This window comes from Marmota monax, unplaced genomic scaffold, assembly GCF_021218885.2.
Source record: "Marmota monax isolate L192 unplaced genomic scaffold, Marmota_monax_Labrador192_F-V1.1 WCK01_AAM20220418_F8-fsc00017, whole genome shotgun sequence".
Classification (NCBI taxonomy): domain Eukaryota; kingdom Metazoa; phylum Chordata; class Mammalia; order Rodentia; family Sciuridae; genus Marmota; species Marmota monax.
The window spans coordinates 15,082,618-15,110,178 of NW_026695241.1; the positions used below are offsets into that span (position 1 = coordinate 15,082,618).

At 35.3% G+C, this 27,561-nt stretch overlaps 1 protein-coding gene and 1 non-coding gene across 5 annotated transcripts in view; one reads left to right on the top strand and one right to left on the bottom strand.

The window, feature by feature from the left end:
• Positions 1-27,561, top strand: part of Cep128 (centrosomal protein 128) — a 410,851-nt gene that overhangs the window by 348,598 nt on the left and 34,692 nt on the right. For 3 of the 4 annotated variants that reach the window (XM_046440733.2, XM_046440735.2, XM_046440734.2), the window contains one exon: positions 1,426-1,449. The exons of the other annotated variant lie outside the window; for it this stretch is intronic. In XM_046440733.2, the coding sequence (XP_046296689.1) occupies positions 1,426-1,449 (24 nt within the window). The remainder of the gene's footprint in view (positions 1-1,425; positions 1,450-27,561) is intronic. 4 annotated transcript variants of the gene reach the window in all.
• On the bottom strand, positions 17,724-17,849 carry LOC124090494 (U6atac minor spliceosomal RNA). The gene has a single exon (XR_006851105.1). It is a non-coding gene; the product is annotated as a U6atac minor spliceosomal RNA (small nuclear RNA).

Below are 27,561 nucleotides of genomic sequence, written 5' to 3' on the forward strand. Positions count from 1 at the left end.
TGCAATTGAACAGATACTATTGCATAAAAGAAGTCTGCTTTGGGCTGATTTTGCATAATGTAAGCATTTAACATATGCTCATACAGCCAGTTGTTTACCAGATAGAAATGTTCCATTCAGTTTTGCAGTTGGTTGCGGAAGGCCTGAGGCGGGAGCCCTCCATACTTGGTGAGGCTGAGAGAAGGCAGGTGTAGGACTAGTTCATTGTGCTCCTAAGCCTTGAATCCATGTGGGTCTCTGCAAGTTCTCAAGAGGCCTGAGCTGTTATTCTCTGTACCATATTCTCCCTTTTACTTCTTAGGATTAATGATAAATTAATTTGATTCAACAACAAATCCACATTCCACAGATTTCTTCAAATTGCTCATCACTTATGTCAGACAAAAAAGAAAGACAAATGGGCTAAGCATGGCAGCAGTCGTTTGTAATCCCTGTGGCACTGGAGACTGAGGCAGGAGGATCCTGAGTTCAGAGGCAGCCTCATCAACTTAGTGAGGCCTTAAGCAACTCATCAGACCTGACTCTAAATAAAAACTTTAAAAGGGCTGGATGTGGCTCCAAGGTTAAGTGCTCCTGGGTTCAACCTCCAGTCCCCCCAAAAAGAAAAAGAAAGACCTATGGCCTTGATCCTCCTAGAAAAGATGACTTCCATGTTCTTGAATTTTCAAACTGCTTTTTCTCAAATTCAGAATTTTTTAAATTTGATAAACATTTCCTGTTTATCATTTGCAGCTCTGGAAAGACTTGATTATACAACAATTTTAGCTTTCTTAGTGTGGTCAGTGGCCCCTTTAAAAACCAGTATTTTCATAAACCTTCTAAGATGCTGTAGATAATAAAAGATTCAGGATTGGCCAAATGTGAATATCTTCCTCATTTATTTTTCTCCTTTGTTTTCAATAATGATTTACTTATTAAATTTAATTGATGAAGTTATTCTTTTAGTTTTTCCTTTCTGTGAAATTATTTTTCCCTACCTAATGGGAGTCGGTATATATGCAACTTCCTTTTTCTATATTCCTGCTATTACATAGTTGTGATTCATATATTCAAACATACTAATATATACCTATCTTTGTGTAGGTAATCTTAACAATGCAAAAGTGTTAAGAGCTATTCCTTTCAGTAACTGCAGATAGATTTATGATATTAACTATTTAAGATTATGATATTTACTATTAAATTAAATTATATTTACTATTAAATTAAACCCTGTAGCCCTCACATGAGATGAAATGAGAAAAGGCATGGTGATTCTTCCGTGACTGTTTTATCTATTCCTTCTAAGTTGGAGAGTTCTTTTTTTACATTTTTAAAATAAATTATTGCTAATGGAGGGTAAATAGAAAACCTTCAAACTAAGTCAACTTGTAATGATTTTTAATAGCTTTGGGTTTATAATTATATGTTATGCTTTATTTGCAGGAGCGTGTTAATACATTAGAAACGGTAAGTTGGGGCATTTTCTTTCTTCTTGTATCAGAATTACTGCTGTCCCCCAATGTGGATTTCAAAGAAAACCAAAGGAAGCAGTTCCTGAAAACATTTCTAAAACTACATCTAAGATTCAAAGGGAAAATGAACTAAACTGTATCTAAAAGGTATGTAAAAATAGATGTTTTTAAATAGAAACAAAAATGTGGGCACATTTAAGTGCTCACTGCTCACTCAGGACTGATATGCCAAGAAGTACTAATTTATGGAAAATGTAATAGGTTTAAATGTAATCAATATCTTGTGTGTTTGCTTTTGTATTTCACAATCACTAGAAAGATTGGTTGATGGGAAACAGATCAGGATGCTATTTATACTTTGAAGTTCAGGTTTTAAATTTTTTTTTCATTATTTTCACCTGATCAGCCTTTTTCTGAATAATCTTGTATATAAGAATCTAGTATTGGAAATTATTTTTTTAGTGCATAGGTGTAAAGACTGAATGCTTGCACTATTTATTGGAAAATTATTATTGTCACCATCATCGTTATTATTGTTTTGGTAATGGGGATTGAATTCAGGGGCACTAGAACACTGAGCCACATCCCCAGCCCTATTTTGTACTTTATTTAGAGACAAGGTCTCACTGAGTTGTTTGGCGCCTCACTGTTGCTGAGACTGTCTTTGAACTCTCAATCCTCCTGTCTCAGCCTCCCAAGCCACTGGGATTATAGGCATGCACCACTGTGCCTGGCTTAGAAAATTATTTTTAACTTAAACAATTATCAGTGAAGTAATAAAGTATGGAATTTCTATTCAATATACCATAGTTGTTATAATAGATGAAATGTGGTATTAAGTGAAAACTAATTCAAAATACAGAATCATATGTACTTTAATAATAACAACCTACAGGCATATTTTAAAATAAGAACTAAAGAGAGTAAACTAAGTTCATAATAGTGATTTGTTAGAAAGAATTATAGGTTGTGATATGATTGCTTTCTGGTTTTCATGTTTTATAATGTATGACAATTTTACTTTCTGTAAACATTTTTACAATAATAACCATGTGAATTAGAAGAACAGTAAAAATAAATGATGGATCTACCTTGTGAAATATTATATAGCTGTGAAAAGTAATGTTTTCCAAAATGTAAAGATAACCATGCTGTTATGTGGGAGAAAGCCTGGAGGACATGTAAAAAAGCGTGATGCAAGTACTGAATATGCATATTTGTGCATTAAAACTCTTTTAAGAAAGTACATAAAATATTGATTGTCTTGGGAGTAGTAGTAGAGGTTTTTTACATATTTTTAATGAGTAAAAAATGTTTAAAGTAAAAAATTCTTTATACAAGAAGGCTAATAAATATTTATTTTGTAAATCTGAGGAATGAAAAGATGCTAATAGGGAACATTTTAGTAAAAAGTGTAAGCAAGTGAGTTTGATTGATACTTTCTAGACTAGTAAGTAAATAACTTCTCCCTTAGATTTATCTGGGCCATTTGGAAAGTACACTCACCTTCTCAGTTTAAGTACGATGACTTTGTAGGTGAATAAAATGGCTGGTGTTTCTTCACATATATTTTACTTACTCTTAGGATGGCTTGCCAACAGAATTTAGCTTGTGACTTAAATGTTCTTTTGGAAAACCATGAAAAAAAATAAAAAATTTTGAGTTTGAGGACCTGAATTCAGGGTACAAAAAATCCTTTTGTACACATTCAGCAAATTATATTTTTCTTGATTCCTACATCTGTAAAAATGGCTTAAAATTATTTTATCATGTGAGAATTAAAAGAGAAAATATATGTGAAAATATTTAGGACCAAAGAAATGTTAGGTTACTATTATTATGTCATTGGTCACTGCTTGTTATTTAATCATTTAAATTATACCAGTGTGATATCTGAAACTAAAAATTATATCAACAACAAAAAGCATATAATTTTTATTTATATTTGTCAGTCTTTTTTACTTATCTAATCTCTTCACTAACAAAATATTATGCATAGAATCTTAAATGCCTTATTCTAAGAGTTCCCTTAGGAGCAAAGGTAAAAATTAAAAGTCATCATGAGAAAAATAAAATTGATTAAATGAACTAGGTTTTTTACAGTAGTCGTTTTCTCAAGATAGTTTTAATTTGAAATAATTATCCTAAGTAAAACCATAAAATTGGAATGCTCAGTAATAATGTTAATGCTCAAATATTATGAAGTCCTTTGGCTTCATATGGCATTATGAGAAGCAGAATTTAATTCACTTGGTAGGCAATTCAAATGGTAAAGATATTTTATAGTTTATAAAATCAACTATGCTGAAAGTGATCTCAAGACCATTTATTATTCTCTTACAACTCAGTGCATAAACCACAGTGAAGAATTGGCAGTCCACATTTGGTTTGTATTAAGGCCACATACCATGTTTCATCTAGAGTCTACATGATGGTGATACAAGTCAGTCAAAGCTTGAAATTTCTTCATTCCCCTAGGAGTGTTTACAATAGATTGATTGTAAAGGTTCTGATAGTTATAATAACTGCAAATAGGATGTTCTTTTCATCATAATGAGAAACTCAATCTGACTTGCCACCAGTTATCTCTTTGCAAAGATCACAGTTGTGTCCATTTTTCTCCTTCAGTAGCAGCTAAACTATTTGGATTAGAAATTACTTTATATTTGCAAATAAATCCTCAAGCTCTGTCAAAAAAAACCTGAGATAAGTGGACATTCAATAAACATTTGTAGAATGAAGAAATATTGAACTCAGCATACTTAACAACATGGTGTAAATAGCATCAGTCCCATCAGAGTGGGGAAAAAAATTCCCCAGAAGTACATCAATTTATTCTTTATCGTCTGTCTTTTTGGTTAGTACTATACACTATTTGGAGTTTCACAGGAACTCTAATCACTTTTACAAGAGTCTAACATGAACTTTTCTAGGAAGGAACTACCTGCAGCCAATATATAGCAGGTAGATCCACCAAGTAAAGCTAATTACCTGGAGGAAAATCCTGATTGAGAGTCTCAACTCATGGACAGTGGATGGGACTGGGCAGTGGATATTTACTGGGCAGTATATAAAATAATGTGTTGACACTAGGAGGAGAAAAAATAGACTTGTGATCTGTGCCTTCGTGGAATTTTCACTCAGAAACACGAGAGAAGTCACTTACTTAAAAATAAGTTAGTCATATGAGGTAGAAATGCTCTATATAAAGCTAATGAATGAAACAGATAATACATGTTGTAGGAGCTATTGTTAAAAAAAATAGAAAGGAAATTGAGGCATTGTGATCCAAGTTCATAATGAAATTCATAGATTCGTTAGTGTGGGGATATGATGAGTTTAGGTTTATCCCTGAAATACAAAGAAACAGATTGGTGTCAGGTAGAAAGAACCAGAGAGGGAATGTCTGCAAAGTTGGGAATGTATGCAAAGTTTAAAGGCAGTATGAACCAAAGGGCTTGTTAGAATAATATTTTTAAAACAGGTGAAATAATTATTCTTGTATAATTATAAAATGAACTAATAAATATATATATATTTAAGTTACTGAGAAATATAATGAGCAGACTTTTACAACTGACTTTAAGGGACATTCAAAAGACTACACTTATATAGACACTGAAGTGCTGAACTGAATGTAAATAGAGATAAGGTTTTTTTTCTTTGATGGTGGAAAAAGGGAAATCAATTGAAAATCACCAGACAAGATTTATTGTCTATGAACAAAAATCATTTGCATTTCCATCAGTTATCTACATGTCAGAGTTATAAATAACTGAAAGCCAGGTACAGAGATCTCATAGAATCAGAAAACCCAGAAGGATGTACTACCCAAAAATGAATTTTCTATTGAAGATATCTGGTAAGTTTCTGTGTTATTTCAAAGCCTTTCCAATTTCCCCCTCTATGGATTCATAGGACAGTTTGTGAGAGCAATAAGTGGTATTCTGGAGTTTTGAAATACAAACCAAGGAGTTCGTTTTATGGAAAGGAAATAGATTCCTCTGGAGGACTGGTTTCTTTTGGTCAGAACTGGCTCCTGAAACACTGCTGGGAAGGATTCTGGCTACCTTTTGGAAAGAGAGCTGTGGTCACTTTACATTCCCTGTCATCTGCATTGCAACATTAGGGGGTGAAATGTGGTAGCACAGCCACTGAGCAAGTAGAGAGCCATTGATGATTTTAGTTTGGGGGCTGTGGTATGACAAATGTGCTGTAAAGAGACATAAATGTAATAACAGTATACAGGACAAAGCGGAGGGGTGCAAGACTCCAAGTGCGCATCGGGAAAGAGCGGCTTGGAGGAAATCCTACTTTAGACATGTGCTTGGAAAATTAGGGATAGAGGCACTCTGGTGCCAGAAAGAAAGGGCCCAGGAGATGTCACTATTTAGTGGAAGGAACTTGTAAATGGGAGGTCCAGAGAGAAAAGGAAACGGACACTCTAGTATGAAGTGAAAGTGAATGCAAGCAATTGAAGTTGAAGTTATAAATACAGTTTTTCTTATCTCCTCTCAAATCTCCCATTAAGATGGGAATTTATTTTCTATTTTTTTTGTGTGTTAAGTTAGGCATGATAGTAACCCCAAAATAGAGAAACTCAAAAATAATAGGGGGTAAGTAAGATATAAATGATTTCTCTCATGATCAACCCAAACATAAATGATCCATGGCAAGTATCACATACGATGTCACTATCATGTCAGAGAACCAGGCTGTTTTTGTTCTCAATATTTGTTTCCTCCTCATGAGTCAATGCCTGCCACCTCTGTCGTTTATATTTGCAATATTAACTAAAGAAAAGAAAGAAACAGAGCACATGCAATTTCCCCTTAGTGGAAGCCAGATGTTACATATGGATTTCTGTTCTTATCCCTGGGCCATGATTTTGTGACATACTCATATCCAGCTCTAAGATTCAAAAAGATAACCAAATGAGGCGCTGGGATTGTGGCTCAGCGGTAGAGCGCTCGCCTTGCATGTGCAGGACCCTAGGTTTGATCCTCAGCACCACCTAGGGATAGTTGGGTGAAATAAATATATAGTGTCCAACTACCAAAAAAATAATAATAATAACCAAATGAAACCTCAGCATTTGGAAGTTTCAAAGTGTACATCTAAACAACCCGCAAGTCAAGAAATTAATAAATTATACTGGAAATTATAAAATATGTAGAACAAAATGATAAAAATGTATGTGTGTGTATCTCAATACTTACATTAGAAGAGAGGGGATAAAAATGTAAGAGGATAATAAACCTAAAGAAAGGAAAAAATAGAGAAAAGACTAGAAATTAATGTAATAGGTAACAAACATGCCAGAGAGCCAACAAAGCAAACCTGATTGATCATCAAACTTGATTCAGTCAGCCAACTGTCAAAAAAAGATCATTATCCATTAGAAATGAAAAAGAAGATATAACTCATACTAGAGAGTTTAACCACATAGGAGAGTATTGTGAGTAATTTTCCAAATTGGAAAATTAGGAGAAATAACCAAATTCTTACAAAGCTATCAGTTTTCCAGGACTAAGAAGCAGCATGAATTGTGCCATGAGTAAATTTTTAAAAAATAATGTTTAATCAACAATTTTTAATCATTCAGAATTTTCTTCAAAAAGAGCCACCAACCCTAAATAATTTTATGAATTAGTTTTACCAAGTTTTTGAGGAGCAGGTAATTTCAGAGCTAAAAAAATTGTTCAGAGACTAAAAAAAAAGAAGCTTGCCCAACTCACATTATGAGTTGGCATGAACTTCATTGCAAAACATAGACATGGAAGGTATAAATAAAGGAAATTATTCTCAGTCATTAACATGTATGCAAGAATATTATACACAAAATATTAGAAAGACAGACTGTATTAGCAAATTATTTTTATTTAGCATTATTATGTGTGTTTGTGTGTGTGTGTGTGTGTGTGTATAAATAATTCATCATGAACAAATTGAGTTTATTCCCAGAATTCATGTTGGTTTAATATTAGAAAATTAGTGAATGTAATTCAACATACTGACAGATTAAGGAGATGTAAAATTTGATAATGTCATCTCAACAGGTGAATAGTGTTATTTATCATTATCATCAACAATGTTTCAGCAAACTAAATATAAAAGGAAACTTCAAAAATCTGATAAAAGAAACAAACTATGGCAAAACTATAACCTTAGCATTGAAATTTTGAAAGATCCCCTTTAAGACCAAGAACAAACAAAGGTTACACCATTGCACAACCTATTATACGTTGTGCAGGTGATCCTAGCTGGGGCAGCAAAATTATCATTATTTTAAAATGCTATTTTTATTTATGCTAAAAGCCCCCAATAAATGGATAGTTAAGTTATGAAAATACAGACTTTAGCAAGTTTCTTTGATAGAAACCGATATGTGAAAAGCAATTTTACTTCTAAGTCCAACAATGATCACTGAGAAAATGTAATCAAAGGTATACTAATACAAATGTAACAAAAAATACAAAGTACATAGGGAAATAATCTACCCCCCACCATACAAATCCTTCATAGAGAAAATGCTCTGGAATGCTAGAATAGCCAAGAAATTTCTGAAGAACAAGGTAGGGGGAGTTGTGGAGTTTTTAGGTTGCTTTTTTTTTTCTCTTCTTTTCTTTTTTGTAATATATGTCAAAACTTATCAAATGAAATTCTTTGGAAATATAATAGTGTAGAACCAGCACAAGTCTATTTAGAGGTCAATGTATCTAAATAGAGAATTCAGAAACAGAAATACATCTGTATGGAAACTAAACATCTGACATAACTGATGTCACACATCAGGGAACTAAGGATACACTTTTCGGTAGACGGTGTAATAAATCAACTTGAATCCCTGACTCACATGAGATGCAAAATTGCATGGACAGCTAAATAGGAATGGCAATACTATAAAATGTTTAGAACAAAAAATAGTTGAAAATTTTCATAATAGTGTAACTTAGGAGGATTTAGAGGAACAAAAAACAAAGTCAAAAAGATTGAAAATATATATCATATACATGAAATGACTGATATAACTACATTAAAATTAAGAACTTATGTAAATTAAGCCAAATGCAGCATAAAAAAGAGGGAGAGAAAAGCCACACTTAGAATTCATTTACAAATGCTACAGCAGAGATATTAGACTTCCAATATGTATCCAAATCCTGTTTTGTAGAAAGCAATCAGAAAAAGCTAAATAACCTCAATTTTAAAAGAAAACAAAAAGGTAAAGCACATAAACATTTCAGCTGCAGAAGAAATGTAAGAAGATATTCATCTTTGTTAGGCATCAGGGAAATGCTGATTAAAACCACAAAGAAGTGTCCTTTTCAGTATGCTTTATGTATTCCTATATATGTAATATATTCCACCAGAAACCAAATTAAATGAAATTCAAACATGTCAACAGAATTTTTTAAAAAATATTACTACAAAATAGGGCTGTCCCCAGCCATAATGTTCAAAGACAGCAAATAAAGTAAGCATGATCTTTGAATGGGGGTAGCATGCCCTGAAAGTATGTGGAGATCTTCCCAGGACTATTGAGGCACAAGTCGTTTAAAGAGAAGTATTTTTTTCCATATTTTTAATTGGTGCATTATAGTTATTCATAGATGTAAGATGAGTTGCTGCGTATTTGTTACATGTTCGCAATGTAAAAATATAATTTGGCCAATATCATTTCCCAGTATTTCTCTTTTCCCTGCCTGCTCCTCCCTCCCCTGGTCCCTTTCTATGAGATATATTTCCTTGACTGAAAATTGGTTTTTATGTCCTCAGCTTTTATGTGCACTCTCCTCTACAGTGGCTCTGCTTGAAGAGGCCATCTTACCTATCATTGGCCCCTTCTCGCTTTTTTTTTTTTTTTAAAGAAGGGCTGCTTCTCACTGACCCAGAGCTCTCAGAAGGCAAATTCTCCCAGGCATTTCGGGTGCTAAACAGAGGGTAATTTAAGATTTTGGTGTCTGTTATCCTCCTTTAATCAAGACACTGAGGTAAGACTTTTCTTAGTCACACAGATATCTTTGTTAAAAAACAAGATTTGTGTTTGATGTATGAAGTATTGGGATGGAGTGTGCTGAGTTATAAATGAATTGATACTATAGAATAAGTGACTCAAGTTTTATTTAACAATCTCACCTTGTCCTCCACCCTCCTGTAACCAAAGAACGAATGCCTCCAGAAATCAGCCAAGAGAGTTTGACTAAAAAATAATTGAAGACCGCAGTGTTATTTCATCTGGGGGACATCTAGCTTGTCACCCTGCTTTATCTATTTATCTGTCTTAAAAATTCAGAAATGTAACAGTTGTCACAAGGACACATATTTCTTTGAAATAAAAATAAAAACAGACTTTCTTCTGCCAGAAAATAATGGTTGATGGGTTTGACAATGAGAACTGGCTTTGCCAATCTCTGGTTTAAGGTTCTGGTGGAAACCAAATACTACTTAGATTCAAAAAAAAAATGCTTCAAAATATTGTATTTATTGAATCGTATTAAAGTTAACAAGATTTTTGTTTTTCTCAATATTTTCTGCATGTGTTGAGTTAAACAAATTGCCTTAATGAAAGAAGAATTATGGTCATTTCATAAGTCCTGGTAGGTAAATCCTTTTTGGTATTACTTCCAAGAACAGAAAGCAAATATTTTTTCATAACTACACTATAGCCCTTTAGTAAGTAAAGTGGTTTTTAAATCTTTGTTTTCAATAAAGTCAAAAGAGGATTTAACCAAGTTGATAGATCATTAAGATTGATTTTTGATGACAGATCACTATGTAATGTCAGCCATAAAAGTAGGAAGACGTTCAAGATATTGAGTAATATTATTACAAGAAACTGCTTTCATTTTCATGTACTTTTTCATGTGAACAGTGTTTCTTAGTGATTAAATCTATGGGAACAGAAAATAAGTGTGGAAATGAAAAAGAGAAAAGAACATGATAGATTATCTCTTTTACCATCAATGGAAATCATACATGAAATTGTGTAGTTACAACGAGTTAGCACTTAATCAGCTTCTTATATATGTAAAGCAATCTAATCTCTTATTTTCAAAGTTTACTCATGGAACTAACATAATTTATAGGATAATTTCTAACCTAAGGCTATATGCAGAAAATATACACATCACCTATATTGTTTAGAAATATTGCAATCCACTGGAAATATGTTTTCTTTTTCAACTGTAGTCAGCATATCTCTAAATGAGACATTTGACTAACATTAGTAGTAATAGATTTGTCTATACACACTCATAGATCTTCACTCTTGTATCCAGGATTACATTAGTTTGCTTTTGTTTGTGAAAATTGCAAAGCAACACTCTGCACACTTATTGTCATCCATATTTTTTTAGATAATTGCTGTTGGGGTTTTGTCTTAATTTTCTTGCACTGTGGATCTGGCACTAATTGTGCTTCATCCATTGCGTGTGCAAACAGCTCTGCACTGAAGTTGTTGAGGAAGAGCCATCGTTCTTTGCTAACTCACTGAATTGTATTCTTGGACACTTAGAAATGTATGGACCCAAATGAGTTAATGTTCTTACCAAAGTGCCCCTGTTTTGCCCAGGAAACACTGACTCGAGTATGTAAATCTGGCCAAATAACTGTTAATTATTTGCAATGCTTCTCCTAAGTATTTGTAAGAACCTTGAAGCTAAGTAAAACTTGCCTTTATCTCCTTACAAAGCCTGAACTTGCTGTTTCAAAACCAAAGATCAGGCTAGATTCATTTTTGGTTTTGCCAAGGCTATGAGCTTCTCATTGAAGTTGCCTGAAAGGTTCAATCCAATTGGCTTTGCACCAAATAAAACTCAGTGTGCTCTGTACAGTTTTGACCCAGAATCAGGTGAATCTCAGCAGTTTTGGCCGAGCCACATTGTAAAATTTTGGATTTGTTCGGACTTGACACTTCCTGGGAATCCATTCAAACTGAAACCGGAAAAAGGTTTTGCACAAACCCTGTCCTAGCCCGTTCTGCCAAGTTTCCCACTGCTCTAATGTTGGTCTACCTTCTGTATATTCGCATCGAGGGCAAACGGAAATATCCTCATGAATCTCTCATGAGGGATCTTGAGTGAAACAATCTAGACATTCTCCTTTCTTCATCTTTGACCAAAATAGAGAGCCTGTACTCTGTGAGTCAGTATTAAAATATGTATCTTTTCCAATAATGGGGTCATCTTCAAAGGGTTAAGCCTCTAAAGCATGACTGCTTATGGTCAAATGAAGAAAATCCTGCTAAAAGGAGTGGGCTGTTTAATGCAGATTTGCAACCTTGTGGCAAGAGGTGATGGCCAGCTTAAAATTGTAAGACTTCATTCAGCCTGCAAAAACTGTTTCTTATAGCCCTGGCAAGTGTCTCATGAAAGTGGTGACATGGGGAATGTATCATTGAGAAATTACATAACGAAGGCAACTTCTCCAGCAGAAGAATTTAGTAGTATTGGATAACTCAGTGTTTCGAGCTCAGACTGGCAGCCTCATATTTGATGTTGATAAGTAGTCGTATTGCCTGTCTAACTGCCTTGCTTGATAATGTATTTTCAATAACATAGTATGTTATCCAGCCAGAAAGTTCTTGCTTTATATTGTAGAGATAATATGAATGTAAAACACAATGGAAGTTACTTTCTGAAATATAATATATGTAAGAAATTCCTTCAACTCTTTTAAAGAGCATATCTAGGTGAACTCTCAGAGTAATAGTGTATTGGGATGTTTTAGTATACTAACTTAACTATGAAACAAAATACTGGTAGTGCACATTTAATATGTGGTCAGTGGCAAAAGTATATGTTATGTGTATTATTGAAGATTATTGAAGTACTCTTTAAATGAAAAACTGATTTGAGGAATTTTCATTTTGTGCATCTATTTTAACAATATATTTCAGCTGATAAATAATATTTCCCTACTTTCAAATGATGGAGAGTGATATGGTTGAAAATAGTGTCTGATTAACCTTAAAAAAAATCTAGATTTTGATCATATCTCTATTATAGTCAGGTACATGACGTTAGGCAAGTTATTCATGCATGCTCCACTTTGTATTTCTTATTTTTTAATGATTGAACTGAATGAGGCAATATTGTAAAATGTCCTCTCCCTCATACACTCCAGTTTAATCTAGGAGGAACTGAAGGTGTAATCTTTTTTTTTTTATTTTTTATTGTGGGTTGTTCAAAAATTACAAATTTCTTGACATATCATATTCCACACTTTGATTCAAGTGGGTTATGAACTCCCACCTTCACCCCATACACAGATTGCAGAATCACATCAGTTACACATCCATTGATTTACATATTGCCATACTAGTGTCTGTTGTGCTCCGCTGCCTTTCCCATCCTCCACCCTCCCCCCTCCCCACCTCTCCCCTCCCCTCCCCTCCTCTCTCTCTACCCCCTCCACTGTATAACCCTGAGGGTCTCCTTCCATTACCATGCAATTTCCCTTCTCTCTCCCTTTCCCTCCCACCTCTCATCCCTGTTAAATGTTAATCTTCTTCTCCTGCTCTTCGTCCCTACTCTGATCTTAGTTACTCTCCTTATATCAAAGAAGACATTTGGCATTTGTTTTTTAGGGATTGGCTAGCTTCACTTAGCATAATCTGCTCTAATGCCATCCATTTCCCTGTAAATTCTATGATTTTGTCATTTTTTAATGCAGAGTAATACTCCATTGTGTATAAATGCCACATTTTTTTTATCCATTCGTCTATTGAAGGGCATCTAGGTTGGTTCCACAATCTTGCTATTGTGAACTGTGCTGCTATGAACATCGATGTAGCAGTGTCCCTGTAGCATGCTCTTTTTAGGTCTTTAGGGAATAGACCAAGAAGGGGAATAGCTGGGTCAAATGGTGGCTCCATTCCCAGCTTTCCAAGAAATCTCCATACTGCTTTCCAAATTGGCTGCACCAATCTGCAGTCCCACCAGCAATGTACAAGTGTACCCTTTTCCCCACATCCTCGCCAGCACTTGTTGTTGTTTGACTTCCTAATGGCTGCCAATCTTACTGGAGTGAGATGGTATCTTAGGGTGGTTTTGATTTGCATTTCTCTGACTGCTAGAGATGTTGAGCATTTTTTCATGTACTTGTTGATTGACTGTATGTCCTCCTCTGAGAAGTGTCTGTTCAGGTCCTTGGCCCATTTGTTGATTGGGTTGTTTGTTCTCTTATTGTCTAATTTTTGGAGTTCTTTGTATACTCTGGATATTAGGGCTCTATCTGAAGTGTGAGGAGTAAAGATTTGTTCCCAGGGTGTAGGCTCCCTATTTACCTCTCTTATTGTTTCTTTTGCTGAGAAAAAAACTTTTAGTTTGAGTAAGTCCCATTTGTTGATTCTAGTTATTAACTTTTGTGCTATGGGTGTCCTATTGAGGAATTTGGAGCCCGACCCCACCGAATGTAGATCGTAGCCAACTTTTTCTTCTATCAGACGGCGTGTCTCTGATTTGACATCAAGCTCCTTGATCCATTTTGAATTCACTTTTGTGCATGGCGAGAGAAAGGGATTCAGTTTCATTTTGTTGCATATGGATTTCCAGTTTTCCCAGCACCATTTGTTGAAGATGCTATCCTTCCTCCATTGCATGCTTTTAGCCCCTTTATCAAATATAAGGTAGTTGTAGTTTTGTGGATTGGTTTCTGTGTCCTCTATTCTGTACCATTGGTCCACCCGCCTGTTTTGGTACCAGTACCATGCTGTTTTTGTTACTATTGCTCTGTAGTATAGTTTGAAGTCTGGTATCGCTATACCGCCTGATTCACACTTCCTGCTTAGCATTGTTTTTGCTCTTCTGGGTCTTTTATTTTTCCATATGAATTTCATGATTGCTTTCTCTATTTCTACAAGAAATGCCGTTGGGATTTTGATTGGCATTGCATTAAACCTATAGAGAACTTTTGGTAATATCGCCATTTTGATGATGTTAGTTCTGCCTATCCATGAACAGGGTATATTTTTCCATCTTCTAAGATCTTCTTCTATTTCTCTCTTTAGGGTTCTGTAGCTTTCATTGTATAAGTCTTTCACCTCTTTTGTTAGGTTGATTCCCAAGTATTTTATTTTTTTTGAAGATATTTTGAATGGAGTGGTTGTCCTCATTTCCATTTCAAAGGATTTGTCTCTGATATACAGGAATGCCTTTGATTTATGCGTGTTGATTTTATATCCTGCCACTTTGCTGAATTCATTTATTAGCTCTAATAGTTTCTTTGTAGAGCCTTTTGGGTCTGCTATGTATAGAATCATATCATCTGCAAATAGTGATAATTTAAGTTCTTCTTTTCCTATTTTTATGCCTTTAATTTCTTTTGTCTGTCTAATTGCTCTGGCCAGTGTTTCGAGAACTATGTTGAACAGAAGTGGAGAGAGAGGGCATCCCTGTCTTGTTCCAGATTTTAGAGGGAATGCCTTCAGTTTTTCTCCATTCAGAATGATGCTAGCCTGAGGCTTAGCATAGATTGCTTTTACAGTATTGAGGTATGTTCCTGTTATCCCTAGTTTTTCTAGAGTTTTGAACATAAAGGGATGCTGTACTTTGTCGAATGCTTTTTCCGCATCTATCGAGATGATCATATGGTTCTTATTTTTAAGTCTATTGATGTGGTGAATAACATTTATTGATTTCCGTACATTGAACCAGCCTTGCATCCCAGGGATGAATCCTACTTGATCATGGTGTACAATTTTTTTGATATGTTTTTGTATCCGATTCGCCAGAATTTTGTTGAGGATTTTTGCATCTAGGTTCATTAGAGATATTGGTCTGTAGTTTTCTTTCTTTGAAGTGTCTTTGTCTGGTTTAGGTATCAGGGTGATGTTGGCCTCATAGAATGAATTTGGAAGTTCTCCCTCCTTTTCTATTTCCTGAAGTAGCTTGAAAAGTATTGGTATTAGTTCTTCTTTAAAGGTTTTGTAAAATTCTGCTGTATACCCATCCGGTCCTGGGCTTTTCTTAGTTGGTAGTCTTTTGATGGTTTCTTCTATTTCCTCAATTGATATTGGTCTGTTTAGGTTGTCTATATCCTCCTGACTCAATCTGGGCAGATCATATGACTTAAGAAATTTATGTATGCCTTCAGTATCTTCTAATTTATTGGAGTATAAGGATTCAAAATAGTTTTTGATTATCTTCTGTATTTCTGAAGTGTCTGTTGTGATATTGCCTTTTTCATCCCGTATGCTAGTAATTTGAGTTCTCTCTCTTCTTCTCTTCACTAGCATCGCTAAGGGTCTGTCGATTTTGTTTATTTTTTCAAAGAACCAACTTTTAGTTTTGTCAATTTTTTCAATTGTTTCTTTTGTTTCGATTTCATTAATTTCAGCTCTGATTTTCATTATTTCTTGCCTTCTACTTCTTTTGCTGTTGTTTTGCTCTTCTTTTTCAAGGATTTTGAGATGAAGTATGAGATCATTTATTTGTTGGGTTTTTCTTTTTTTAAGGAATGAACTCCAAGCAATGAATTTTCCTCTTAGAACTGCTTTCAATGTGTCCCATAGATTCCGATATGTTGTGTCTGTGTTTTCATTTATCTCTAAGAATTTTTTAATTTCCTCCTTCTATAACCCATTGATCATTCAGTAACCTATTGTTCATTCTCCAAGTGATGTATGCTTTTTCCTTCCTTCTTTTATCGTTGATTTTCAGTTTCATTCCATTATGATCAGATAAGATGCATGGTATTATCTCTACTCCTTTATATTGTCTAAGAGTTGCCCTGTGACATAATATATGATCTATTTTTGAGAAGGATCCATGTGCTGCTGAGAAAAAAGTGTAACTGCTTGATGTTGGGTGGTATATTCTATATATGTCAATTAGGTCTAGGTTATTAATTGTGTTATTGAGTTCTATAGTTTCCTTATTCAACTTTTGTTTGGAAGATCTGTCCAGTGGCGAGAGAGGTGTGTTGAAGTCTCCCATGATTATGGTATGGTGGTCTATTAGACTCTTGATCTTGAGAAGAGTTTGTTTGATGAACATAGCTGCACCATTGTTTGGGGCATAAATATTTATGATTGTTATGTCTTGTTGGTGTATGGTTCCCTTAAGCAGTATGTAGTGTCCCTCTTTATCCCTTTTGATTAACTTTGGCTTGAAATCTATTTTATTTGATATGAGTATGGACACTCCTGCTTGTTTCCGAAGTCCATATGAGTGATATGATTTTTCCCAACCTTTCACCTTCAGCCTATGTATGTCTTTTCCTATCAAATGCGTCTCCTGTAGGCAGCATATTGTTGGGTCTTGTTTTGTGATCCATTCTACTAGCCTGTGTCTCTTAATTGGTGAGTTTAAGCCATTAACATTTAGGGTTATTATTGAGATATGGGTTGTTCTTCCAGCCATATTTGTTTATTTCTGTTACTAAACATGGTTTGTTTTCCTCTTTGATTATTTCCCCCCCTTTAGTGTCCTACCTCCCACTGTTGGTTTTCATTGTTGTTTTCCATTTCCTCTTCCTGTAATGTTTTGCCGAGGATGTTTTGAAGAGATGGTTTTCTAGCTGCAAATTCTTTTAACTTTTGTTTATCATGGAAGGTTTGAATTTCATCTTCCATCCTGAAGCTTAATTTCGCTGGATACACAATTCTTGGTTGGAACCCATTTTCTTTCAGTGTTTGAAATATGTTATTCCAGGATCTTCTAGCTTTCAGAGTCTGTGTTGAAAGATCAGCTGTTATCCTGATTGGCTTACCCCTAAATGTAATCTGCTTCCTTTCTCTTGTAGCTTTTAAAATTCTCTCCTTATTCTGTATGTTGGGCATCTTCATTATAATGTGTCTAGGTGTGGATCTCTTATGATTTTGCACATTCGGCATCCTGTAGGCTTCTAGGATTTGGGATTCTGTCTCATTCTTCAAGTCTGGGAAGTTTTCTCGTATTATTTCATTGAATAGACTGCTCATTCCTTTGGTTTGGAGCTCTGTACCTTCCTGTATCCCAATGACTCTTAAGTTTGGTCTCTTAATGTTATCCCATATTTCTTGGATGTTCTGCTCATGGTTTCTTAACAGTCTTGCTGAGCTGTCTATGTTCTTTTCCAGTTGAAATACTTTGTCTTCATTGTCTGATGTTCTATCTTCTAAGTGTTCTACTCTGCTGGTAGTATTCTCCATTGAGTTTTTAAGTTGGTTTATTGCTTCCTGCATTTCTAGGATTTCTGTTTGTTTGTTTTTTATAACTTCTATCTCCCTGTATAGTTGATCCTTTGCTTCCTGGATTTGTTTGCGTAATTCATTGTCGAAGTGATCAAAAACGATGGTTAGATGCCACGAAGTAGGTAGCAATGCCTTAACCGTATGCGTGTTGTCAGGCCCGAGGGCCTCTTCCATCCTTGTCAAGGGGAGTGCTAACCTTCTCTCCTTTCATACAACACTGAAGGTGTAATCTTCACAAAAATTCCACCCAGCTTGTCGTCACTATCAAGCAATGTACCCTGATTTAATCATATAATATTGTGTAACAGATGCTCGCTGAGCCTCTGTCATATCTCAACACTGCCCTACAGTGTACAGCTGACTAGATCCCTGGGGCCATGGATTGCACATTTTAGTTAATGTTAGAACTGGACAGAGTCTTCAAGATCCTTGCCAAAACCTCTCACCCTATACATGAGAAGTCTGGAGCCCAAAAAAACTTATGAATTTGTAAGTGTGTCATAACTACAGCTTGAATTCAAGTGTCTTGGTCAGTGACACAGTATTCTTTCCATCCCACACCCTCTGCTTTTGACTAGTGAGGGTAAATAAAGACATGAGTAAGGAGCACTTCACAAGTATCTAGTAAACGATACAAAGTGAAGAGGAAGAAAATTAGCCACTGGATCCCATATTTACCTTGAGCAAGGTAGAAAATTGTCTCAGAATTAGAGAACTGACATTCTGGGACCATATGTAGAATATGCTGTAAACTTGTATTGTTAAATGGGGCTTCATAAAGCAACTTTGATCTAGTTTTCTTCCTTTTGAATGATGAAGAAAAAAATTGGCATGCCCCTTGGTTGCACTACTAGTTCTGTCTTGAGCTTGCTTAGTTGTATTAAATACCACAGTTGATCTTTTTTATTTTAAGTATCTGCATAATGGCTCTAATGCCACTTACATAAGTGTTTATAAAGTTTGTTTAGGGCTTTTAATAAACTTTGATCTCAGATGAAAGGCTGGAGAGAGTATAAATTGTCACTGTTAGCACTATTAATATAAATACCCAGATGGTTTCATGTTAATTATTTAACATTAGTGAATGATTTCAACCTATCATTGCCCCCAACTGCATTATATTTGAACATCAAACAGTAAAAGGCCAAATCATCAAAATAGCCATTCCCTCATTAATCTCTTTAGGTTCTCCTCTCAGTTATTTCGCATAGTTGGTCTAACGTAAGTGCTTTTCTGCAGAGTCTTTTCAGTGTTTTCCTCAACCAGCGTCTCACCTCTGCCTGTATCCCCTGCAAAGGCTAATGGAACACCTCAATATTGTGTCTGTTTCATGGTCATTAGACATCAAGCCTGTGGTCTGAAGTGGGTTCAACAGAGGTAGACTCACTGACCTAGAACACTTAGATTCTCTGATGAACTCCTGTATGTTTTCTCTTCAGAGAACTTCCTATTTTCATCCTTATCCCTAACAATTTCCAACTCAGGTCTTGTTTCGCTCTGTAATACCTCAAAGCTCCTTATTTAAGTTTTTTTCCTTGAAGAAGAGTGTGTTTGTTCCAAAAGTGTAGGATAACTGTGAGAGGGTAAGGCAAAGGCCAGGTAATTTCCAGCTGTCTTAGGAAAGGATTAGAATTTGGTGGATGGCAATTCCTGGTTGGGAATTCTGGCTATTTCAATGGGCAGGCACCTCATTAACCTCTCTGAATCTCATTTCAATTATCTGTGAAACAGACCAAATATTTGTCCTTTCTGTCTCCCAGGCTGGAAAGATCAGAGATAATGGATGGGAAAGCCCTTGCCTAACTTTCAGTATCCCTCCCATATGTGTCTATGACTTTCACCAACCACAAGAGCAGTACAGACCAGGAAGTTTGGCTTTTTAATTAGGACATTTCTACTCCTAGTTTTGCCACATTGGTTAGTTGTCTTGGCGGTCTGAAATTTACGTCCAGGATTCAGTGGTTTCAGATTTAGGCTCTGAGAATTTAGATTTAGAGTTCTATAATAATCTCAAGAATTTTAGTTCTGCATATCCCCAGTCTCAGGTTGGTACCAGTATTTTTTAAAGCACCTGCAATGCCTGTAATACATAGCCATGGTCACCGATTCAGACAACCTTCTGGTTGTCCTTTAAGAATGCTCAGTAGAGTTAATCCATGGAGCTGTCTCTACTCTGCATTGGTATTGGACTCGGTCTTCATTCCCACTGACTAAATTTCATATCCTCTCTACTGATACCATCACATCTTCTCTCCTCATCATTTTTCCTCTTAGGCTATCAAACAATAATTGTAAAATTCCTTCTCAAACATCACTTTCCTTAATTTTTCAAGTCCTTGAGAGCTTAACTTTAGCCTCTTATTAAAATTTAAATTTGTCAGACCTAATTTCAAGGGCCATTTTGCCCAGTCATGAATTCACTGAAGGAGCATTTCTCTGATTTTAACAAATAAGCCAATTTCCAAAAGCAGTCTCTTTGGAAACTGTATGAACTGTTGAAAAACAAAACAGGAAAGTAAATAAATGAGTCAGTATAATGAGCAAATTGTCTATTCAGTTGATTTGTTTCCGCATGTTGACTGAGATTACATAAACTGCTTCCCTCATCCTTCTTTTCTCATTTCTCCTCTTAACTGTTCTTGTGCAGATTCCCGGTTGCATCACACACATTTTCTTATTTACATCTCCTTTCAACCTGTGACTCCATGTGAAAAACTGAATGTGCGTTCTGGTTCCTCATTTGGGTCTTTGCCCTGCAAAGTAGCATGGGACCCAGGCTTCATGAAGTCCTTTCAAACTTTGTATGAGACCCCACAACAGTGATTGAGGTTTACAAGGAAAAGAAGCTTGTGATTACAAGAATGAAGAAGATTCTGGGAGTGATGATAAAGGTTGAGAGTTTTTAAGGGTATTTTAGTCCTCTGTATGTCACCAAGGCCATTTGGACCTAATCTTTTTTTTTTTTTTTTTTAATTTTCTTCTCATAAGTATTGATTTCTTTTCAAGATCTTCCTAAAGCAAATTTCTTTGTTTTTAAAAGAGAGGAGAACTCATTCTGTCTTACAGATATGTGTTAGATTTTGGTCATTTTATTTTCTTGAAAATTTTTTCTATTTCATTTCTTTGAAATTATTATATCATTATTTATCATTTGTTCCTAACTATATTAGAAAAGAATCACATGGATTGTTGATAGAGTGAAATAAATCATTACTACTACATAATATTTCCATTTTATTATCATGTTGCCCAAAGTATGTCAAAAACTATGAAGGACATGAATGAGACTTTGCTCTACTTGCAAGCCAGCAACTTAGTCTGTCACATTTTCATGGCTGCTGGCAAAAGGTAGAAGACAAGGGCACAGCGGCCAGCATGAACTTAACCTTCCCACTGGTTGCCTTCCACTCCAAGTCCTCAAGAATCATAGGAGGTGGCTCAGCTAGGTGATGCACACACAGTAAAATTCTATGAAGTTTATGAAACCCCCATTCTTTTATGGGGGTTTGTATGTGTTTTCATTCTCACTTTGTATGGGGGCTCCAAGTAATTGTGTAACCAACTTTTGTCTCAGGGAAAGACACTATCTCCATCTTCCAAGGCTATTTGCTCTACAGATATTCTTTAAAAGCCAGCCTTGGACAAAAGCTATCAAGACATGCAGCAGTGTCATGAAGAAGTACTTCCCAACAAAATATTATATTGTCACTTTTTGTAATATGCTTAAATTCTTGTTTAAAATTTTATTCTTATTTTCCTATCCCTTTATTTGCCTCTAACTTATTCATCGAATGACTAAAATGTAAAAAGAAAAAAAGAACATTCATTGGACCTGAATAGTAAACGATGATGGTAATTTTTAAAAAAATATTTTATTGGTCATTGATGGGCATTTATTTATTTATATGTGGTGCTCACACATGCTAGGTAAGCACTCCACCACTGAGCCACAACCTCAGCCTGTAGGCTAATTTTCCTAACATACTAAGAATTAAACAACATTATGATCCAGTTCCTGGGAACAAACTGCCACTCTGTATTCCCATGCTTTGTTTGTTTGTTGTTGTTACAAATGAATCTTCAGTGGTTTCCATAATGTGCCAATTGTAACTAACTTCTTCAAGTGATACTACAGTAAATATGATCCAGTTTTGCTTATCAACAGACGGCTTAGTTACATCTCCAAACACTTCCTTTAAAGCACTGAGTTTTCTTTAAGTTTTAGTAGAGTAAGAACACATACAAAGCAGTGCTCTGCATGATTGAGCGGTGCAGCTCAGGTACCCACCTATATCTACACCTTCTTAGAAACAACATAGAACAGTATGTTGCACCTTTGGTGTCCAGCTGCATTCTGGGACCAAGGAAACAAGATAAGTACTCTGAATTTGGTCTAATTAGCACTTTTCAAGACAAGGTAGGGAGCTTGAGTCCTCAAAGAAAAAATGGAAGACCGTTCTCATTTAATTTGATTTTAGTGTTTGTTGCAACTTCTTTCATTTATGGTGAATTCCAGAATTCCTCACATACCCACATTCATTGGGAAGCATAATTCTCAAATCAAACATAAATTATCTGATCTTTTACATCAGCTGTTTTTTTTTTTTAATGTTGTTGCAATGTATACAGTTACTAGATGACTGAGAAGCAGTTGTAGCACCAAATTCAATAAATATTATTGAGTAAACCAAAGGTTACGTTAAGTTTAGATGAGATCATGGGTATATAACCCAATGATGGGTTTGATTTCCAGTTCCACATGGAAGGGAAAGATACTAGAGAGATGATTTCTTTCCCACACTTGTGTGAGGATACAGCAAGAAGATGGCTGTCTATAAGCCAGGAAGTGGGCCCTTACCAGACATGGAATCTGCTGGAACTTAGACTTCCCAGTTTCTTACTGTGAGAAATAAATATTTATTTTTTGTCACTCAATCTATAAAATCTTTGTTATAGCAATGTTTTTGTTAAAGAACTCTTCTGCTTGAGAGTTCTCAAGTTAATTAAAAAAACAAATAATGAGAAATAATATACCATATGCACATGTGTTTATTTATCTATTCATGTCTATTTCCCTAAAAAATTCATTTTCATTCAAGAACCCAAACAATATCCTTAAACTAAATCTGGTCAGCTTTAGCAGAATGACATCTGGTATACTGGCGGTATAGATTTGATATGCATATAGTAGGTGCTTAGTAAGTGCTTGTTGAGTAAAGGAACGATGATGTCCTATCCAGTGTCTGTGTAATGAGTTTCTGTGAAATCCTCTGTAGTTTCCAGAGCATTGCATATTTTCTAGAGTTTTCATTGCATACTTTAAATGTTTAGAGTCATATGGTTTTGGCTACTTCTAGTTTTAATGCATCTAGTAAAGGCTGCAGAACTTGTTCATTTTAGTTGAATATGTTAAAATGCAGTGCGGGTGAGGGGGCCTAAGTTCAATATTTCAAATTGTTTTGGCAAGACAAGCTCCTTTGCATGCCAACCACCAGGCCACAAAGCTTCATTGTTGTCCAGCTGAATGAATGCATGGCTTTCATTTGAAGGGAGGAAAATACTTTCTAGAAATTGAAGTTCCAGGAAAACAATTGATTGCAGCAAATGTCAGATGAATTTGCCCACCAAATAACACTGGCAGCTGTATTATGCCCACGAATCCAATAGCAAGCCACCTTCTTGCTGTTTTCATAATCCATCTTTCTTAGTGAATGGTTGAAAATTCAATACCTGGCTCTCCAGAACCCTGTCTGTTCAGCCTTTGGGACCTAGCTTAACAGAGCATCTCAAACATACTAATAGTTCATTTTCATATTAGCCATTTAGATCAGAAACCTGCCAAATTGTATCACTTCAATAACAAATTATTGGTACTTTGAGCCAAGAATGGTCTGGTAGTAAGGATTCCTTAAATGATAGTTCAGTTGAATTTCTGATCATTTAAAAATATATCTGATAGGCTATGCTTCTGTCTACCTTGACAGCAATGACAGGAGAATGCTTTGTACAAAATCCAAAAAACTGTTACGTAAATATTGTTATATATATATATTATATTGTCACTTTATGTAATATGCTTAAATTCTTGTTAAAAATTTTATTCTTCCTATCCCTTTGTCTCTGACTTATTCATTGAATGACTAAAATGTGAAAAAAATAGAAGTATTCTAAAAAGGATTAATTATGAAAGCAAACTTTAAAAAAATATAGGCAGAGTTGATCTCAGTTATTTTCTTAATTAAGTCTCAAAGTCACAATGATAAAAATAAAATACCTTGCCTGATTTCTATTTAGATCTGATCTGCCTGTCACCAGAAACTCATCCATATAGGGGGATTAACTGTTCACATGCTCTTTCAACATCCAAGTCCAGTGTGTGGAGTAATGGAAAATGATTAATTTGTTTTGTCATTCTCTTTGAGAACACAGAACACCTCTTAAAAAGAAAATAACCCTTTATTTTGAAAACAGAGATTAATTACCCTCACCTCACCAAAGTTCTTTTAAGTAAATTAGCCTGGACCTTACCTCAGCCAGAACAATTATCTTTCCTTATCAGTGTTCTGCATCAGAACCCTCTGCTCCATGTTAAATATGGACAAGACAAATGTGATTCCTACTTTTGCATGTGTTGGGGCCCTGGGGACAAGGACTTTTCAGTTTTCAGGAAAATGATGAGTATTTCTCAGTATCTGGCCTGTGCTGGGTGTCCCCACCATTGTCCAGAATGACTAACCTGTACTCCTCCACAGGAAGCAGGTTGTAATTCAAATCATGCACTTCCTGCACCACCTCATTAGGTCCACCAAAGACCTTCTCATGTTCCTTCTTCAGCTCAATCTAGGTTGTTTAATTCAACTATATTGTCCCTTCATTTTTCTTCCAGCTCTTTTATTTTTATTCTTTTAGATTTTAAATCTATTTAGAAATATTTTCTGTCTCAAAGTTTTAGAATTCTATATTTAAAAAAATAATTTAGCTATGTTTTTTCACCAATACCTAAGTTCTAAATGTATCTTTATTTATCTTCGTGATGAGATAGCTGAAATTTATCATGTGCAATATGCCCAGCACTAAAAATATAGAGGAATGTATAGACCTGCCTTTAAGGAATTTGTAGTCTATTGGAGACAAGTAAACACACAGTTATGAAATTATTTCGCACAGGATGGGGGATATACCTGTGCACAGGAACCATTGAAATGGACACCTAATTCAGTTTGGGGGAAAAGTTCACAGAATAATAACTAGTATTATTGTTGTAATAATAACTAGTGTTTATTGCCTGCTTGCTACTGCCAAGATTTGCTCTAAGTATTTTGTATGTGTTAATGTATTTGATCCTTACAACATCTCTACACAACTGGTATTACTATCATATCTATTTATAAATGAGGAAACAGCCCGGGTGCAGAGGGATCATTGGGAACATCCCTAAGGACACATAGCCAGTAAGTGACTAAGCCAGTATTTAAACTCAGGCTGACCAGCTCAGGAACCCATGCTTTTAAATGCCATGTTAGAGGAGGTAGCAGCCAAGCCAAATCTTGCAGAAAGAGAATCAGAAGCTAATTTAAGCTGTGTATAGAGAACATTCCAGACCATGGACCTTGCGTTCAAAGTCATGACAAAACCTTTCAGGAGAGAAGCAAAAGTATGGAATAATATTTATGGCAATAGAACCAGAAGCTAATTGGCAGTATTTAGATAAGGGGGAAATTGTGAAGTCAGTTTTTTGTTGTTGTTGCTAAGTCAGTTAAAAAGTGGAAAAAATGAAAAGCAAGTCCTTTGCCTAGTTTTGGAAGCATCTTTTCTAAAAATATAAAATGACAAATATTTGGAGTTGGTAATTTGATGGGGCAAACACCCAAGAAGACAAAAATGTCTTTTTTCCTGTTTTTCTTACATAGTTATTAGTTTTACCTTCTGCCATAGAAGAGAAGATTTTTCCACCCCACAGGTGTTCTTGGGTAAATAACTCCAAGAATCCCAGAGTCAGATTTCTCCTTATTTTCCTTCTTCTTTATAATACTTGTTTTTTACATTTTTTACAACATTTTAAGCTTAAAAAATCTGACCTCTGCGTAATATAGGAAGAAGTTAAAGCTACGGTGGATTAAGGTTAGAGTCAAAAAGTTATTAGAAATGTTCAGATCCTAATTTCCCATTTTCCAGATTTGGAAACTGAGATTGAGGCATTAAATAATTTGCCCAAGTTCATACAACTATTTATGTCAAAACTGAGATGTAACTTTGTATCTCCTTGTTTCTAATCACTGTTCCTTTTTACTTTTATCTTGCTGTCTGCCCTTAAACAGAAGACTACCATAAGTAAATACCAGAGTATCATGTGGACATTTAGGACATTTCAGAAGCTTGTAGTCAGAAAGCATGTTCTTGGGTTGTAAGAATATTTGGAGTGAATCAGTAGTATTTGGTATGGTGCCCTTGGCCTTCTCGAGATTTAGTTTGTTATCCCAGTCCATGTTTCATAGAGCTGTACCCCTGTGGCCTCTTGAGAAGAGGCTCAGAATTTCCGCTGTTTAATAATTCCCCAGCCTGAGAATGAGATGTCCGTCTTGTCTCTCCTCAGTATTCCTGAAGTTCATAAATTCAAAAGCAAAGGTTGAGGTGTAGCTCAGCAGTAGAACATTTTCCTCGGATGTCCAAGGCCCTGTGCTCAATCCCTAGAAAGGAAGGACAGAAGGAAACATGTAATAGTTACACAATAAAATAAAAATAAAATTCCAAACTCTAGAAATTCTTCTCATGACTTGAGGTAAAGGATTAGCAGTCTGTACTTAAAATACTATCTAGACGGTTCCTTTTAAGATACAAGGGGGACAAATGAATGTCAGTAGAGGGGGCAGAGAGAGAAGAGGGGAGGGGAGGGGAGGGGAGGGGGGATAGTAGAGGATAGGAAAGGCAGAAGAACACAACAGACACTAGTATGGCAATATGTAATTCAATGGATGTGTAACTGATGTGATTCTGCAATCTGTATATGGGGTAAAAATGGGAGCTCATAACCCACTTGAATCAAAGAGTGAAATATGATATATCAAGAACTATGTAATGTTTTGAACAACCAACAATAAAAAATTAAAAATAAATAAATAAATAAAAAGATTCACTTACGTTTAAAAAAAAAAAAAGAGTAAATGAGAAACTCTATTTGAAATCCTTAGAAGACCTTCCAGCTAACTCAGATTAAATACAAAAACTTGCTGGTGGCCTCAAAGGTTTTCTAAGATGTTGCTCCAGGCCCTTGTGCCTCACCGTGTAGTGCCCTCACTGAGCTCCATCATGCCAGCCACACCAGGTTCTTGGCCTTTATTCCTGCAGTGTTCCGTGTCTGGCTCTCTCCTCAGGGCCTTTGCCTTTAGTTTTGTTGTTGCTCTTCTTGTTCGTCCCAAATACATTCCCCCAGGGATTCTCACAGCTCAGTTCTGTACTTCATTCTGCTTGAAACCATCTCATCAAAGAGTCTGTCAGGAGCCACCATTGTATCTAGAATAACCATCCTAGCACTCACCCACCACTTTCCCTTGCTTTTTAAATTCTTCAGAGCATTATGTTAACCTCTTGTGAATTTTTTTATTCCCCAATAAAATATAAGCTCCATGAGGAGATTTTTGTCTTTTTTATTCACCTTCAGAACAATGTCTGATCTATAGTAGGTATTCAGTAGTAAATATCTGCAAATGGAATAAATATAACAACCTTTACTTCATTGAATAATATTTTATCTTTTTATTCATTTAAGAAGCATTTATTGACTACCTCTTCTGTAACAGACACAGGGCGAAGTGCTGGGAAAATAGTCCCTACCTTCCTTATGCTTCTAACCCAGCATTGAGACAAACATTAATCAAATGTTGCACAAATGTACTAGTCCCCTGACAAGTGATACTAAAGTAAGCTTCATGA